This window comes from Phyllobates terribilis, unplaced genomic scaffold, assembly GCF_046119375.1.
Source record: "Phyllobates terribilis strain yellow unplaced genomic scaffold, ASM4611937v1 Scaffold_1__5_contigs__length_1240528914, whole genome shotgun sequence".
Lineage (NCBI taxonomy): Eukaryota > Metazoa > Chordata > Amphibia > Anura > Dendrobatidae > Phyllobates > Phyllobates terribilis.
The window spans coordinates 416143921-416158648 of record NW_027362761.1 but is presented as its reverse complement, the minus strand read 5'-3'; the positions used below and the strand labels follow the sequence as shown (position 1 = coordinate 416158648).

Genomic DNA, 14728 nt, shown 5'->3' with positions numbered 1-14728 from the left:
TGTTTTCGGAGTGTCTTGCTTGTAAAAACTCCACGAAAAAATGCTGTAAAGAATTGTCCTGTTCGTTTCAATGGAAAATTGACTTGCTGTGCATATGTTCAGGCTTCTCTTAAACGTTTCATGCTTTCAAAGACACCAAGCGATTAAAAGCAGTGAGCTGACCGTTCATTAGGCATTTTCCGCTAGGAAGATGCTGCATACTATACCAATGTGAAAATTGTATTAATTGCTTAATGGATTTCAAAAAGTATCAATGAAAAGATGGCCAAAAAACACCAGAAGAATGTTAACCCAAAAAAAAAGTCAAAATACTTGGAAATGTCCAAAAATTGCTTTAAAAAAAACAAAAAACTATCAGGATTACAAAGCACAAAAAAATCGTCAGAGACAAGGAGCTCTTCTGGAAGAATTTTCTGCTTGAAAAGTGGACATTTTTGGCTGCCTAAAACTACAGTGAGAACATAGAGTAAAAATTCTTCAGGATTCATTGTCCTTTAAAATTCCTAAAATAATATTTGTGTGACTTCTTCTTTTTTTTTTTCTTCAAGCATAGTACATTGGAATCATGGATCTTAACATTTTCTTGCAGAATTATTTATTTTTATGTGTTTTATTTTTATTTATTTTACTCACTTATGGTGTATAGCGCCATTAATTCCACGGCACTTTACAGACCTCAACATCACTGTCCCCATTGGGGCTCACTATCTTAATTCCCTATCATTAAAGCCCCCGTCTCGCATAGCGAGATAGCTAGCGAGATCGCTGCTGTGTCACGGTTTTGGTGACGCAACAGCGACCTCACCAGCGATGTCGCTATGTGTGACACTTTGCAACGATCAGGCCCCTGCTGTGAGGTCGCTGATCGCTGCAAAGTGTCCTGGACCATTTTTTGGTCGTTGCTCTCCCGCTGGTCAGCACACATCGCTGTGTGTGACCAGCGGGAGCAGCGATCAGGCTGGTAACTATGGTAAACATCGGGTTACTAGGGGCACACGCGCACCTAGTAACCCGTTGTTTATCATGGTTACGAGCCTGCTAAAGTGAGCGGTAACCTCCTGCTCACTGTAGCAGAGTGGTAACCATGATAAACAACGGGTTACTAGGAGCGCGTGTGCCCCTATTAACCCGATGTTTACCATAGTTACCAGCCTGCTCCTGCTTCAGCAGGCTGGTAACCAGGAGCAGGACATCGTGGAAAGATTCGTTCCACGATGTCGCTGCTCCCCTGATCGTTGATGAGCCTGCCTGTTTGACAGCTCACCAGCGACCACATAGCGACGCAGCAACGATTCCTGACAGGTCGTATCGTTGTCGGAATCGTTGCAGCGTCTCTAAGTGTGACGGGGCCTTAAGTCCTTGGAGTTCTGCACATTGTTTTACCACATAGATGATTATTCAGTGTATACAGGAGGAGTATTTGTATCTATACATTTTTGCATTTTAGCCTTTTGAAAGTTTTGGCAATGAGGAGACAAAGTATTTACTATAAAATGGAATTATCAGAATATTAAATCCAAAATCGGCCAATTCTGTGTTTTATGGTTTCATTGTTATCTCACATCTTTCTATTTCAGGTATTTGTGGAAACGTTGGACAAGTGCTTTGAAAACGTCTGTGAATTGGACTTAATTTTCCACGTTGATAAGGTATTTCTTTTTACAGATTCTAAGTCTTCTTTGGGTTGAACTTGGTATGAGTGTTACTTGTAGTTATTGCCCTATGGGAAATACGTCATGGTGGTACTATAATACTATGTGTAGATTAGTCTCTGCCCGATCGTCACGCTCAGAGTTTTACGAATTGAGTTTTCAACATAAAACTTACATTGGAGAGATCCAAATTAAGAGTATTTGTCTGGTTTGGGCAGATATTGATCGTATGAAGTTCCTCACCACCAATGAATGTACATATTCACAGAAATTCATCATTACACATCAATCATTGAAATTAAAGGGGTTGTCCACTACTTTATATGATCCCCCAATGTATTCCCCCAGGGCCCATAAGTGTTTCTCTAAATACCTTGTGGTGCCTTCTCTGCCTGTGAGCGGCGCTATTGCTGGCCACTCACAGGCATCACGTGACCTCCGCCTGCAGCCGCCTCTGACATCCGCTGACGTCACGACAAGTCCAGGCTGCAGCCGAGGGTCCCTCTTCCGCGTTCCACCGGAGACTGCTGGGTTGTGTGTGTGTGTGTGTGTGTGTGTGTGTGTGTGTGTGTGGGGGGGGGGGGGTTACCCCGCATGTCACACCCGGCATCCACCGCGCGCTCTCCCTCTCCTCATTGACTGGGAAAGCGCGCCGTGGATGCCACTTGACGTGACATCAGTGACGGGTCACGTGATGCCTCTCAGCAGCCAGCGATAGCGCCGCTTAGAGGTAGAAAAGGTACCGCAAGGTATTTACAAAATCACTTCTGGGCCCCGGGGAGATGCATTCGGGGGTTCATATAAAGTAGTGGACAACTTCTTTAATAGGGAAGAAAGGTCCTCTACGATGATGGTGTGTGTAGGTGGTTTTTGCTCTTACTGGTAAAGGACGGGACCCCCTTATACGTTCTAATAGTGAATGTTCAAAGAGGTTACCTATGTCATACAAGCCTCTTAATAAATAATGTGCCGCCTCCCATACAAGGCCTTTTATACAAATTGAAATTTTCAGGTCTTCATTACGTCTGTGGATAAAGCTTTCCTTGCATACAATGGAGATAATCTATAAAAAAAAAAACCTCTGCATAAAAATGTCAACTTTTTCCATGAGCTCAAAGACTATAGTTAGCTGAACTGATACATACATGGGTTCTCATTGCTCAATGTTGCTCCTCTGTGTTTGCTGAAATAGACCCTTTCACCAAGTTTTTGTTCTATAAATGCATCTGTTTTAAGCCACTAGAATCCAGATTAAATGTACTACTTGATTCTTTTCCAAAGTGATCCCTTATCCAGTTGTTATTCAAATTAGGCACAAGTGGCCCCTGCACTTACAAATCCTTGTCCTCTTTCCATCTATCCTTGCCCGTCGTTGTCCAAAGCTCCTTGACTGACGGCTCACTCTTGTCTGACCTGCCTCACCTGTTGAGAAACATGCGCAGTCACTCATTGAGACAGTCGTCTTCTCAGAGGGGGCAGCGCATGCACAAATGCATAGTCCTGATCTCGCTGCGTCATCGGGCATTAACTGCGCATGCACTGGTACAAAAACCTGCAAAAGTTTCCCTTTTAAAGTGCACCTGTCTGCAGTATTGTGCTTAGTAAACCACATACACTGTCAGGTGAGCGCCGTTATACTGAGTAAAATGATGCCTTTGTTGATGAAATCCATCCTGGGGTTATTTTATAATCTTTATTTTCAGTTCTGCCATAATGATATGCTCGTGCTCCGGTACGGCCTTTGGGGAGGAGCTGTAACTGGTGCTCTCATTATGTGTGCCTATCTCTGGCCTCTGAAAGGTTACTGTGCTTTCAGTCACCTGCCTGCTATTTTACATACTGCCTGTGTAATTTGTGTGCCACACATGAAATTTTCCTGCACGAAAATGGCCCCCGCATGCGCAGTTGCATGTCTCGTTTGCCAAGAGATGCTACTGCGCTCGCGTGGGTGCCATTTTGCTGGAGGAAAAAGAAATTTGCCTGCAGAAATATGGCCCCCGCTGAGAGATGCTACTCGACGCCATATTGCTGCACCTAAATTCTTTTTCCTCCAGCAAAATGGCACCCACCCGAGCGCAGTAGCATCTCTTGGCAAACGAGACATGCAACTGCGCATGCGGGGGCCATTTTCGTGCAGGAAAATTTCATGTGTGGCACACAAATTACACAGGCAGTATGTAAAATAGCAGGCAGGTGACTGAAAGCACAGTAACCAGTCAGAGGCACAATCCTGCTGACAGGTGCCCTTTAAAAGAAATGTCATCAGTAAATGACCTATTTAAATCCGATTTCTATGCTTAAATGTATTTATTTTTTTCAAAACATAAGCTTTTTTCATATCAGTGTCTACATTAAAAAATACAAAATCCTGAAAGTTTCACACTGTAAACTAATATTAAACTCCTACTTCCTGTTGTTCACGTGGACATTAGCGGCATAAAGCGGACTCCGACCCTGGTTGTTTGTATAGAGCAGTGGTCTCCAACCTTTGTCACCTGGAGAGCCACATCCAGACCTCCCTTCACCACTTTAGACTATTGATATCGTGCTCCCGCACCCCTCAAATAAACGACCACCAGAACCCCTATAACAGTTACAATGACAGCCAAAACCTTCCCACAGAAATTCCACTGAACTGTATACTTGCATCCAGGGGTTCCCACCTTACACCCAGTCAGTGTTCTCACATCAAGCTCTCCCACGTCTCTATCACATCCAGCTTCAAGCACCTCCTCAGATGGGTAATATCATCCTATCTCCGCCTTACCATATTTAATGTATCTCTAATAGTGTTGAGTGAGCGTGCTCGTTTTATCCTTTAAATGAGCACGCGCGGGTGCTCGCTGAGTAGTTTCGGAGTGCTCTGCATCTATGTTTGAGCCGCCGTGGCTGCATGTGTCCCTGCTGTTAGACAGCTGTGACATTTGCATGGATTGCCTGTTTGTTAGGCCATCCCTGCATGTGTGTCAGCTGTCTAACAACCGTGACACATGCAGCCACGGTGCCTCAAACATAGATACCGAGCACACCGTAATTACTCAGCGAGCATCTGAGCTTCGTTTAAAGGTTTAAACGAGCACGCTCACTAAATACTAATCTCAAATCCCCCCAGGACAGTTTGTGTATCCAGATCTGCTCTTCTGATTGGGACTACTCGCAACAGTCACCATCTGGAGACCTGCTCTTCATAGCTGTTTGCTAGACTTTGAGCTAATGCACCAAGCTGGCAGACAGCCACGGGCACAAATCACAGGCCTGCGAGCCACATGTGGCTACCGATGCCACAAGTTGGGAACCTCTGGTGAAGAGTATTAACTGGGCATTTTGAAGGGAGGACGAGGAAGTGAACTGAGACAATCGCCTATTGTAAATTGTAGATCTTGTGTTATCTGCTGTATCTAGAGGTGTCATCTTTCATTATAATACTGTCCGTGAGGATAATGCAACCGGGAAAAAGTCATTTGTACAGATCAGAAAGATTGTCCCTAATATTTGGCCTATTGACCAATGTGAAACTTGCAATATTTCAATTTTCTGTACAGATACTGATGAAAAATTAAAAAAAAACACTATAAAAAATAAGAAAATATATTTAATAAGATAAAATCCTGTTTTATACAATGGTCATTTTCTGATGACGCTTCCTTTTTTTTTACCAGGGTTTTCAAAAATTTGAAAAAATAGTTGCGTGATTTCTCAGTAGCCGCTGCATCTGTCCTCGTGAGTAGAGCAGCTGATGCCCATTGATCAAAGTTTTGCTTAACATCTGAATATTTTAGGAAATGGGACGCCACTTGTTTTTGCTTCCAGAACAGAAGCACTTAGTTGTTTCTTTAAAAATGTCAGAGTGATCAAAACTTTCCCTCATTTCCGCGTAACTTTCCTTTTGCTCGCGCCGTCTCTTGTGGCACAGATGTGAGATTCTCACATTCTAGTGAAACTTTCCTCCAGTCTTCGGTGGAGCCGGTAGTTGAATGTAAATGAACAGATGCCAGATGGCTCGATTTAACTTGGATGTGCAGGAATGAAGTATAATATTGTTCTACTCCTTTGTTCGGCTCTTGAATCTTTAATTTGTTTTTCCACTATGAACTCAAACATTTTACATGCATTCTGCTTATGGGGCGGGACACTGGTGACAATTCCGGCTTCAGAAAACGAAATATTTATATCCTTTCTGCAGTAAACAACTGCACGTTAAAGTGATATTGCAACGTATTCTTTAGCACTTTTCCCATTGTCGGTGTGACAGGAGACAACTGGCAAGATAATGTATGTGAGAAGAATGATGTGTTCTTAATATATCTGCCATATGTCAGATCACATGCAAATGCTGCAAACCCGGCTCATTTCTTGCAAGTTCATTTCTTTTAGGCTCATTCACATCAGGTTCATCTGCTGTTTAAATTCTGAAATCTGCAGCATGTCCATTTTTCTGGCAGATTTACACCACAAATTTTTTAATGTGTAGGGTTGAAAGCAACCAAGAGTGGTTCCAGCCTAATATCTAACCCCTTCCTGCTGTTGCCAAGCTTCTTTTTTGCGCTTCTTCTTTTTTGCGCTTCTTCTTTTTTGCGCTTCTTCTTTGCACTTTATTTTTGTAACATTTATTTTTCTGTCGACATAGCAATATGAGAGCTTTTTTTGTAGGGAAGAAGTTTGTTTTGAATTACACCTTTAATTTTACAATACCATGGTACTGAAAAATGTGAAACAAACTGTAAATGTAGTGAAATGATTTAAATAAATCTCACAATTCAGCCATGGATTTTGGATTTTGTTTTTTTTTTACGGCATTTGTTGGGCGGTAAAATTGACCTGGAAATATGGATCGATCTAACTTGTATAAGAAAAAAAAAAATCATAACTTTTTTTTATTTTTCTTTCTTTTAGACCTGTGTGAAGTCTTATTTTTTTGCATAGCAAGTTATTTTCATTAATATCATTTTGAGGTACTACCAAAGTTTTGATTGCTTTTTTATTACACTTATTCTGAAGAGGTGCCGAAACCAAATACTTTGACATTCACCATACAAGTTAAATCATTTTTATATGTTGATAGATTTAATGTTTTTGGACTCAACAGCAATACCAAATATGTTTATATTTTTTTTATTCTTTAATTTCTATATTTTTGTGTTAGGAAAGATGGTGTGATTTAAAGTTTTATGCTTTTTCTTTGTTTTTTGTTTTGTTTTTTTTAAATAAAGGGGACTTGAGCCACAATTATTTGATTGCTTATACTATATACTGAAATACTCCAGTGTTGCAATATATACTAAAATGTATCATCTCCTATAAGCCCAGCCTATATATGTATGGAGATTTTGAAGGAACTCTGCAGGGAGGGTGTTCCAAACATCTTGGAAAACTAACCACATATCTTCTGTGGATCTAGGTCTGTGCAAATCCTTCTGTCTCTTCAGGTAATTCCTCACAGACTCAATGCTGTTTACATCAGGGCTCTGTTGATGCCATATGATCACTTCCAGGACTCCTTGTTCATCTTTGTTCTTTTTTATGCTAGAGATACATCTTAATGACATTGGCTGTATGTTTGGGGTCGTTGTCTTGCTGTAGAATAAATTTAGAGCCAGACAGATGCCTCCGTGATGGTATTTTGTGATGGATAAGTATTTGCTTGAATTTCATAGCAATGAGGACACTATTCACCCTGACCAAATCCACAACTCCATTTTCTCATGGAGAGTCAGAAGGATTTCCACAGAAGATCTGTGTTTAGTTCCCCAAGATGTTTGGAATAACCTTCAATCCTTCAGAAACTGTGTGCAGGTGTACCTAGAAGAATTGAGGCTGTTTTGAAGGCAAAGTGTGGGCACACTAAATAATGATTTCATTTAGTTTTCTTCTTATGTTCTTCCACTTTTCATTTTATTAATTGATAAAAATAAACTAAATCTTTTGATTTTTGAATGTATTCTTACTTTGCAGCATTTTTTCCACACCTTCCTAAAACTTTTTCACAGTACTGCGAAATACTATAAATAGTATAGTATAGAGGCACTAGAAGACGTATTATGTTCCCGCTATAAGTTTTCTGTACGAAGTACAATAGGTGGATGTTTTATGGCTTATTTCCGTTTTTCTGTTAGGTACACAACATCCTTGCAGAGATGGTGATGGGCGGTATGGTTCTAGAAACCAATATGAATGAAATTGTAACTCAGATTGACGCTCAGACAAAATTGGAAAAATCTGAGGTAAGAACTTACATGTACATTGTTAGTGTACTTCTAAAGCCATGTTGTATCATCAGACCCCACAAAATATTACATTAACATCATTATCATCTAGAACAACCTCCTTCCCTCGGGCTATTAGTTTGGACCACCCTCACCCCTGCCCCCTGCTGTAAGCTGTTACTTCTGGGGAAAGGTTCAGGTGCCTCCGGTGTGGTGTGGTATGGAATCCATTTAACCAGCCCACTACATGACCGCCAAGTATCCCAGAGCAGAAGCCACATTTTGTTGTGGTTCACTGCTTTAACCAATAAATCCCCCCCCACCTGGGACACCCTGGTACGCTATGTAAATTTCACTCACAGAAAATCTTGCATGAAATCAAGAAAAAGTATGGAGCAGAAATAGGAACTTCCTTTGTTAGTTGTCGTTATCATTCTCCTTTTTAAAACACAGCCCAGTGATTTAAAAAATAAAAAATTGGGAAACCTCCTAAGGACCGCTGTGTTGTACCTAGAGGCCCATAACTTTTTTTATTTTTGTTTTGACTAGCCATCATTGTCATTTTGTGAGCCATGAAATGTACTTTTCTGTTGAAGGAGCATTGTTAGGTCTTTTTTTTTCTGCAAGTATTGATTGGCTTATTACATTAATTAGGCCAGCCGCTTTATTTGTCACAGAGATGTATGGCCCAAGAAGGGGGTTGGCTTAATCGTCTACACTCCAGCCCATTGAGATTGAATAGAGCGGTTTTGCACATGTGCGACCACCACTGCTTTTAAATCCTATGCCCCCAATGGCAATCATTGGGATGGTCTCATCAGCCGGATCCCACTGATCTCGTAGTTGTTGCCTAGGCTTTAGGTATGAGTGATAGGTGATGAATGGATCTGATGAGATTAGAATTTGCCTAATCTGCCGGATTTTATCTGGAAATTCAATTTGAAGCAAATGTATGCTTCCCAAATTGAATGTCACTTAGCATGGATTTCACTCTGACTCAGTGGTTAGCCTTGTAGCCTTGCTGTTCTAGGGTCCTGGGTTCAAATCCCACCAAGGACAACATCTGCAAGGAGTTTGTATGTTCTCCCCGTGTTTGCCTGGGTTTGCTCCGGGTTCTCCGGTTTCTTCCAACACTCTAAAGACATCTGGATAGGGAATCTAGATTGTGAGCCCCAATGGGCACATAATGTCTGTAAATTGTCTGAATTGTAAAGTGCTGCGGAACATGTTGGCGCTATATAAATAGATTATTATTATTATTATGCTCTGGCGTCTGGGAAAAAAAACAACCAGTACTCCGCTCCGCTGCTCATTGTTCCCTGTGTGATACTCGTCGCTTCTTCTTACTGCCACATGCTGAAACCTCAGGCATGTGCAGGGACGCCCTGGGCCTTGACACTGCCGCAGTTCCAGCCAAGAGCGCGCGTCGGAAGCTTGCGCCACATGCTCAAGACATCTCCGTAACCTTATAATGCACATGCATGAAGACATCCCAGCCTAGCCTGAAGAGGCATTGGGTTTCAGCGTGCGGTGGTGGAAGAAGACACAATGAGGACTGTATGGAGCAGAGTGTGCAGTGGATGTGGTCAGGAGGTGAGCCTGAGTATTATTATTATTTTTTTTTTTAACCTTTTGCTGGCTCCCTACAGTTCAGTATAATGGCCGGCTGCCTCCTTACTGAATTTGCTCAAAGCAAATTACAAAAAAATCCGATGAGAATGCAATTCCTTTCAAATAAATTCACCCAACTCTAATGATAACTGGTTACAACTGCAATACCCCTCTAATTGCCGTAAAGAAACCAGAGACGGCGCTGATTGAAACAAAGATTGTGTGCCACCGCCACAGACCGACACGACATTGTAGATTCGTTTTGCTTCTAGTCTCTGTTGATCCAAAAAGTAGGTTTTGATTTTTTTTCATTGCAGTTCTAGCGAAATCTCTGAGCCTTGATCTCAGAAGTCCTGAAGTTTTAGAGACAGGCACTTCTTCCTTTTCACCTTTCTTATGAATTAATCATGTCACCTTGTCTGGCTGCCAAGAGAAAATTGTACTTTCGTTTTAGGACAAGAATACACCGTGTGAAGTCTTAATGGATAGATAAAAGGGTTAGAAAGACCAGTAAATGTATTTTCTATGGTGGTTGTAAATAAGAATCTGTGTGACATTAGAAATCCTAAATGTCAAAAGTAATCCCTGTGATTGAAAATACATGGTCATAAACTAAATGGTTTAATGGTTTCCACTGGCTTAAAACTAGTCTGTTCCTCCGTGAGATGCCAATTATAAAACTGCCTTTTTTTTTACATTGATTTCATATTGATGTCTTACAATCCAGTGCAAAATCTGGAAATATATGTTGCTTAATTTGTAATAAATCCACGCATAGCCCTTATTTCTTATTTTACAGCTCAAATGCATTTATCCTAAGTAAAGAGGGTATTTCTGGCAGGTCAGATCTCTCCTCTGCCTGTTCATTATAGAATGAGTCCTACTACCTCACTGTTTGCGTTGGTGACATGGCTGCTGTGTCTGCTGTAGTCGCAGCAGATATACTATATGGAAATAAGTATTGGGGCAGATGTCTTAATGGGAACCTGTCACATGAAAAAACCTGCTTGGCGCCGGCACTTTGATCCCTGCTGCCGCAGGAAATTAACTTTATTCTCCCTAGCAGCTTTCTGGTTTCAGTCATGGGGGTGGCGCCGTCGTGGTTCAGTCACCGCTCTGTGTATAGGGAGCGGTGGCTGTAACCGCGCCTCCGGCATTGACTGACAGCTGGTTCAGCATTAGGGTCGGCTGTCAGGCAATGCCAGGGAGCTCGGACTCAATAACTGCAGGGTTCCAACTCCCTTTAAAGCGAGTTTATCAACCCAACATGACAGTATATAATAAGTACATAGCCCCTATAAAAATCACACCTTAGTGTTCTGAGGAAGTTTAAGTGTAATCAAAACTTCTAATTAGGGTGCCTCGTGCACCCTTGGTGAGGCCACAAGGCGCAGTTCACTGTTCAGCCCACTGACTTTGCATGCTCCCGCCGCCCTCCCTGGGCACTGATAGCACTGGCTTGCCTGGTGCAGCTAATGTCTGCATTGTGCACAAAACAATAATTGGCTTTTTTTATACTCCCCTACGAGGCGGTCCGGTCCGATGGCCTTCGCTGGTCTTGGTCCGGTTTCTCCTCTTTTCTTACCATAACCGTCCTCCCTTCTTGCTTGTTAAAACTTTATTTGTTACATAAACTTTTTGAGGTGTGTATATACTGTAGGTATCTACAATGTTTAATTACACAGGTGTGATTATGTATCGTATTTTGTGCTGATATTACATTTATTCTACAGCTTCATTCACCACATTTTAAAGTTCACATTAACACCTCTAAGAATAGAGCTAGCCGAACAAACAGAATCATTGCTGTGAACATGTTTAGTAATAAGTACTGTACTGTTGGAATACAAAAGTATCGAATACGTATGTGTCAACTTTTCATATGGTGTTAGCTTTATGTCTTTTTTAGTTGTATAAGCGTTCTTTCACATAATGCTAATTCTTCATTGCAGGACTGTTACTTTGGTGTCCTTTAAAAACACCAGCTCATTCATTACCATCTGTACTGATCTGTGTACTCCGTATGTAAAGCGTTGAGAAATTATCATCTGTGTGTGATATATCTTTATATTTAGGACTAGTCAAAAAGAACTAAAAAATCCTTAGCTAGCTCTTAAATCCATATAAATTTACAGATAGAGTTTTCTAGAAGATGAATCGGGTGAGTTGATACATTTTAGGACGGATGGTGAAATATGCACACGTCTGTCCATGATTCAGACTGAGATCCAGGAAGATGAATAAATAAGAATAGACTAATATAACTGAAAATTAATCTGACAGCCTGATGGGAGTTGTAGTTTTTAAACTTCAGGATTACATTATCAGGATGTACCTGTTCACTCTTTGCATAAAGCTTTTTAAACTGATGATCAGCATACTGAAAATTATATGACCATATTCACATGAATGTTCCCTTGTACGTACCATGTAGGTTTTGCACCATCGGATATGGTTGGCCGCAGGAAGCCTGCAACGAGTTTACCCTCGAAGGTTTGAGTAAAAGATATAAATGCCACTCCTGATGCAGGCGACTAAAGGTTATAGGAGTCACAGGCTGTATCTTGTGAAAATTGCTGTAGTTTGCGCCAATGAATTCAGAGTGGAGAGTTGCAAGTAATTGTAGCTTTTTTTTTTTTAATATAAATTCTTGTTTTCCAGTACGTCCCCATGACCGCACCGTAGGAGTAGTAATCCCATATCCTGTGTAGGGACAGGAAGCACAAGAGGTTAAAAGCCCTCCCACCCCCAACCTGTTTTCCCTGTCCCTACACAATACAGGGAGTACAGGAGGAGCGCTGGTGCAGGAGCACTGGTGTGAAGACAGAGATACCTCAGGGGGATCGGGGGGGGGGGGCCGCGGCTCTCTCCTTCCCGCCGCCAAGTGGGTCCTGGGCCGACACTCCCTGTCGGGAGTCCCTCAGCCCTCTGGTGTGCTGGAGCCTCCGGGTGCCGCTTCCCCATCGCCGGGGCTCTCTGCATCCTGCTCCGGGCGGGTCTGGCTTCTCCTGGCTCTGGAACCGCCCGTCGTCGAAACCGGAAGTTCGGGATGACGACTTCCGGTGGCGGTTGCGTGGGAAATTCAAACTTCGGTGAAGACCAGACGCCAGGGAGCAGGGAAAATGACTGGGCGACCAGGTAAGGCATAGGAAGGGGGGCTGGGGAGCACAAAGACAGACTTACAGCTTGGGCACCCCTGACAGCAAGATGGCAGAGATGTCTCACCCTGATACCCTCCCTGGATCGCCCCACAGTCATGTGAGTGTACCATTACCTCCTTTATATGGTTAATGGAGCTTACTCTTACCAGGCCCTCCATATTTTTTTTATAGGATCTATCTGGGCAGTTACCACCTCCTTCTAAGAAATAGAAGGATACAAGAAAAAAAAAAAAAAGGGCCACAGTAAAATCCAAGAGGTGCCTGGATTGTAACATCAGACTTCCCGACTCATGCTAAAGGAGGAGCACCGGGCTTTATTAAACAAGATGCGTAATATAATCAAAGAAGTAGTTCAGGCTTCTATTATTCTCTGTAGCCCCCCAGGGGATGAGATGTTTGGTGGTCTTAGAACCCAGAGATCCATTGTTTTTCCTGTTAAAAGCCCATGTGAAGGACATTATACTGGGGGAATGGGAGGATGTGGAGAAGAGACTCTATACCACGAGACTTCCGCCCGACTATCTTTTGACCCAGGGGACACTATTCCTAAAATTGACATCCTGGTGGCCAAGAAAACCTCTATCCCCTTTGAAGACTCGTCAGGACTTAAAGATCCTATGGATAGGAAGGTGGATGGACTTTTGAAAAAAAAAAAAGCCTAGGAAGCTTCAGTAGCAATTATTAAATCTAATATCGCTGCTACATCTATTGCCAGATCCATGAGAGTCTGGCTAGAAGAGCTAGAGAGTCACCTACGAGATGGCACCCCGAGGGAATCTCTCCTTCAATCATTGCCCCTATTAAAAATGGCAACAAATTTTATGGCCGATGCTTCAGCGGAATCCGTCAGATTTGTGGCCAGAAATAATGCACTTTCCAACTCAGCTCGTAGAGCTGTTTGGTTAAAAACATGGTCTGGAAATACAGCTTCTAAGAACAAACTGTGCTCCATTCCATTTTCAGGGCTCAGAGTATTCGGACCTGTACTAGATGACAGAAACAGTTGGCATCGGGTAACTCAAAATCCCTGAATATTAACAACTATATCTCAGGGTTACAGGATAGAATTTTCTCAAAATCCCCTTCAAAATTCCACCTGACGAGAGGTTCCCCTACCTCTCTTTCCCATCTGCAGGCAGACATAGAGATGCTGCTGCATCAGAGGGTTATTGTACCAGTTCCAGAACACGAATAAGATCAGGGCCATTACTCCTCCCTGTTTTTAATAAAGAAACCGTCAGGGGAGTTCCGTACGATTATCAACCTGAAACCCCTAAACTGGTGGGTCCGCTACAAGATATTCCGCAGGGAATCCGTAAGATCAGCCATCCCTCTAATAAGCATGGATGCGGTAATGTGCACCCTGGACCTTAGGGATGCATACTACCACCTGCTAATACATTCCTCAAGTCAGCAATATCTGAGGTTTGCACTACCATCAGGCAGTCAGATTCTACACTATCTTCCCTTTGGCCTGTCATCTGCTCCCAGAATCTTTACAAAGATCATGGCAGAGGTGGTGGCCTGTATCCGTCAGAGATATTACCATCATTCCCTACTTGAACGATTCCCTGTTGATAGCAGGATCTCCTCTAGATATGACGCAACATCTGGAACTTGTCCTACGGACATTAACCAGCCTGGGTTTGATTGTGAACAAAGAGAAATCCAGTTTTGTCCCAAGTACATCACACATCTTCCTGGGAGTCCATCTCGACTCCCGAATACGAATATCTTGTCTCCCGGAAGACAAGATGCTCTCAATTCCACAAAGAATTCGTTCTTTTGCAAGAGAGAAGAAACCTTCAATCCGGAAGGCAACGAGTATTTTGGGAATCATGACGTCATGCATCTCCTGCGTCAGATGGAGCCAGTTCCATTCCAGGCCTCTACAGAAATTCATCCTGGAAGTGACACAGACATCAGAATTGCCTAGACAGGAAGATGTCTTTGTCCAGAAATGCCCAGGACTCTCTACACTGGTGGCTCGACAAGAAGAATCTACGGAAGGGAGTGCAGTGAATTCTGGAACCTTTTCTTGTAGTGACCACGGACACAAGTCTCTCAGGATGGGGAACTCGAGTGGGAGATTCTTATCTCC

General features: G+C 42.5%; 1 protein-coding gene across 3 annotated transcripts in view; it reads left to right on the top strand.

The window, feature by feature from the left end:
* The window catches only part of AP3S1 (adaptor related protein complex 3 subunit sigma 1), a 72209-nt gene that overhangs the window by 42177 nt on the left and 15304 nt on the right, over nucleotides 1-14728 (top strand). For all 3 annotated transcript variants that reach the window (XM_073677066.1, XM_073677051.1, XM_073677058.1), the window contains exons 4-5: nucleotides 1578-1649; nucleotides 7766-7873. In XM_073677066.1, coding sequence (XP_073533167.1) covers nucleotides 1578-1649; nucleotides 7766-7873 — 180 coding nt within the window. The remainder of the gene's footprint in view (nucleotides 1-1577; nucleotides 1650-7765; nucleotides 7874-14728) is intronic.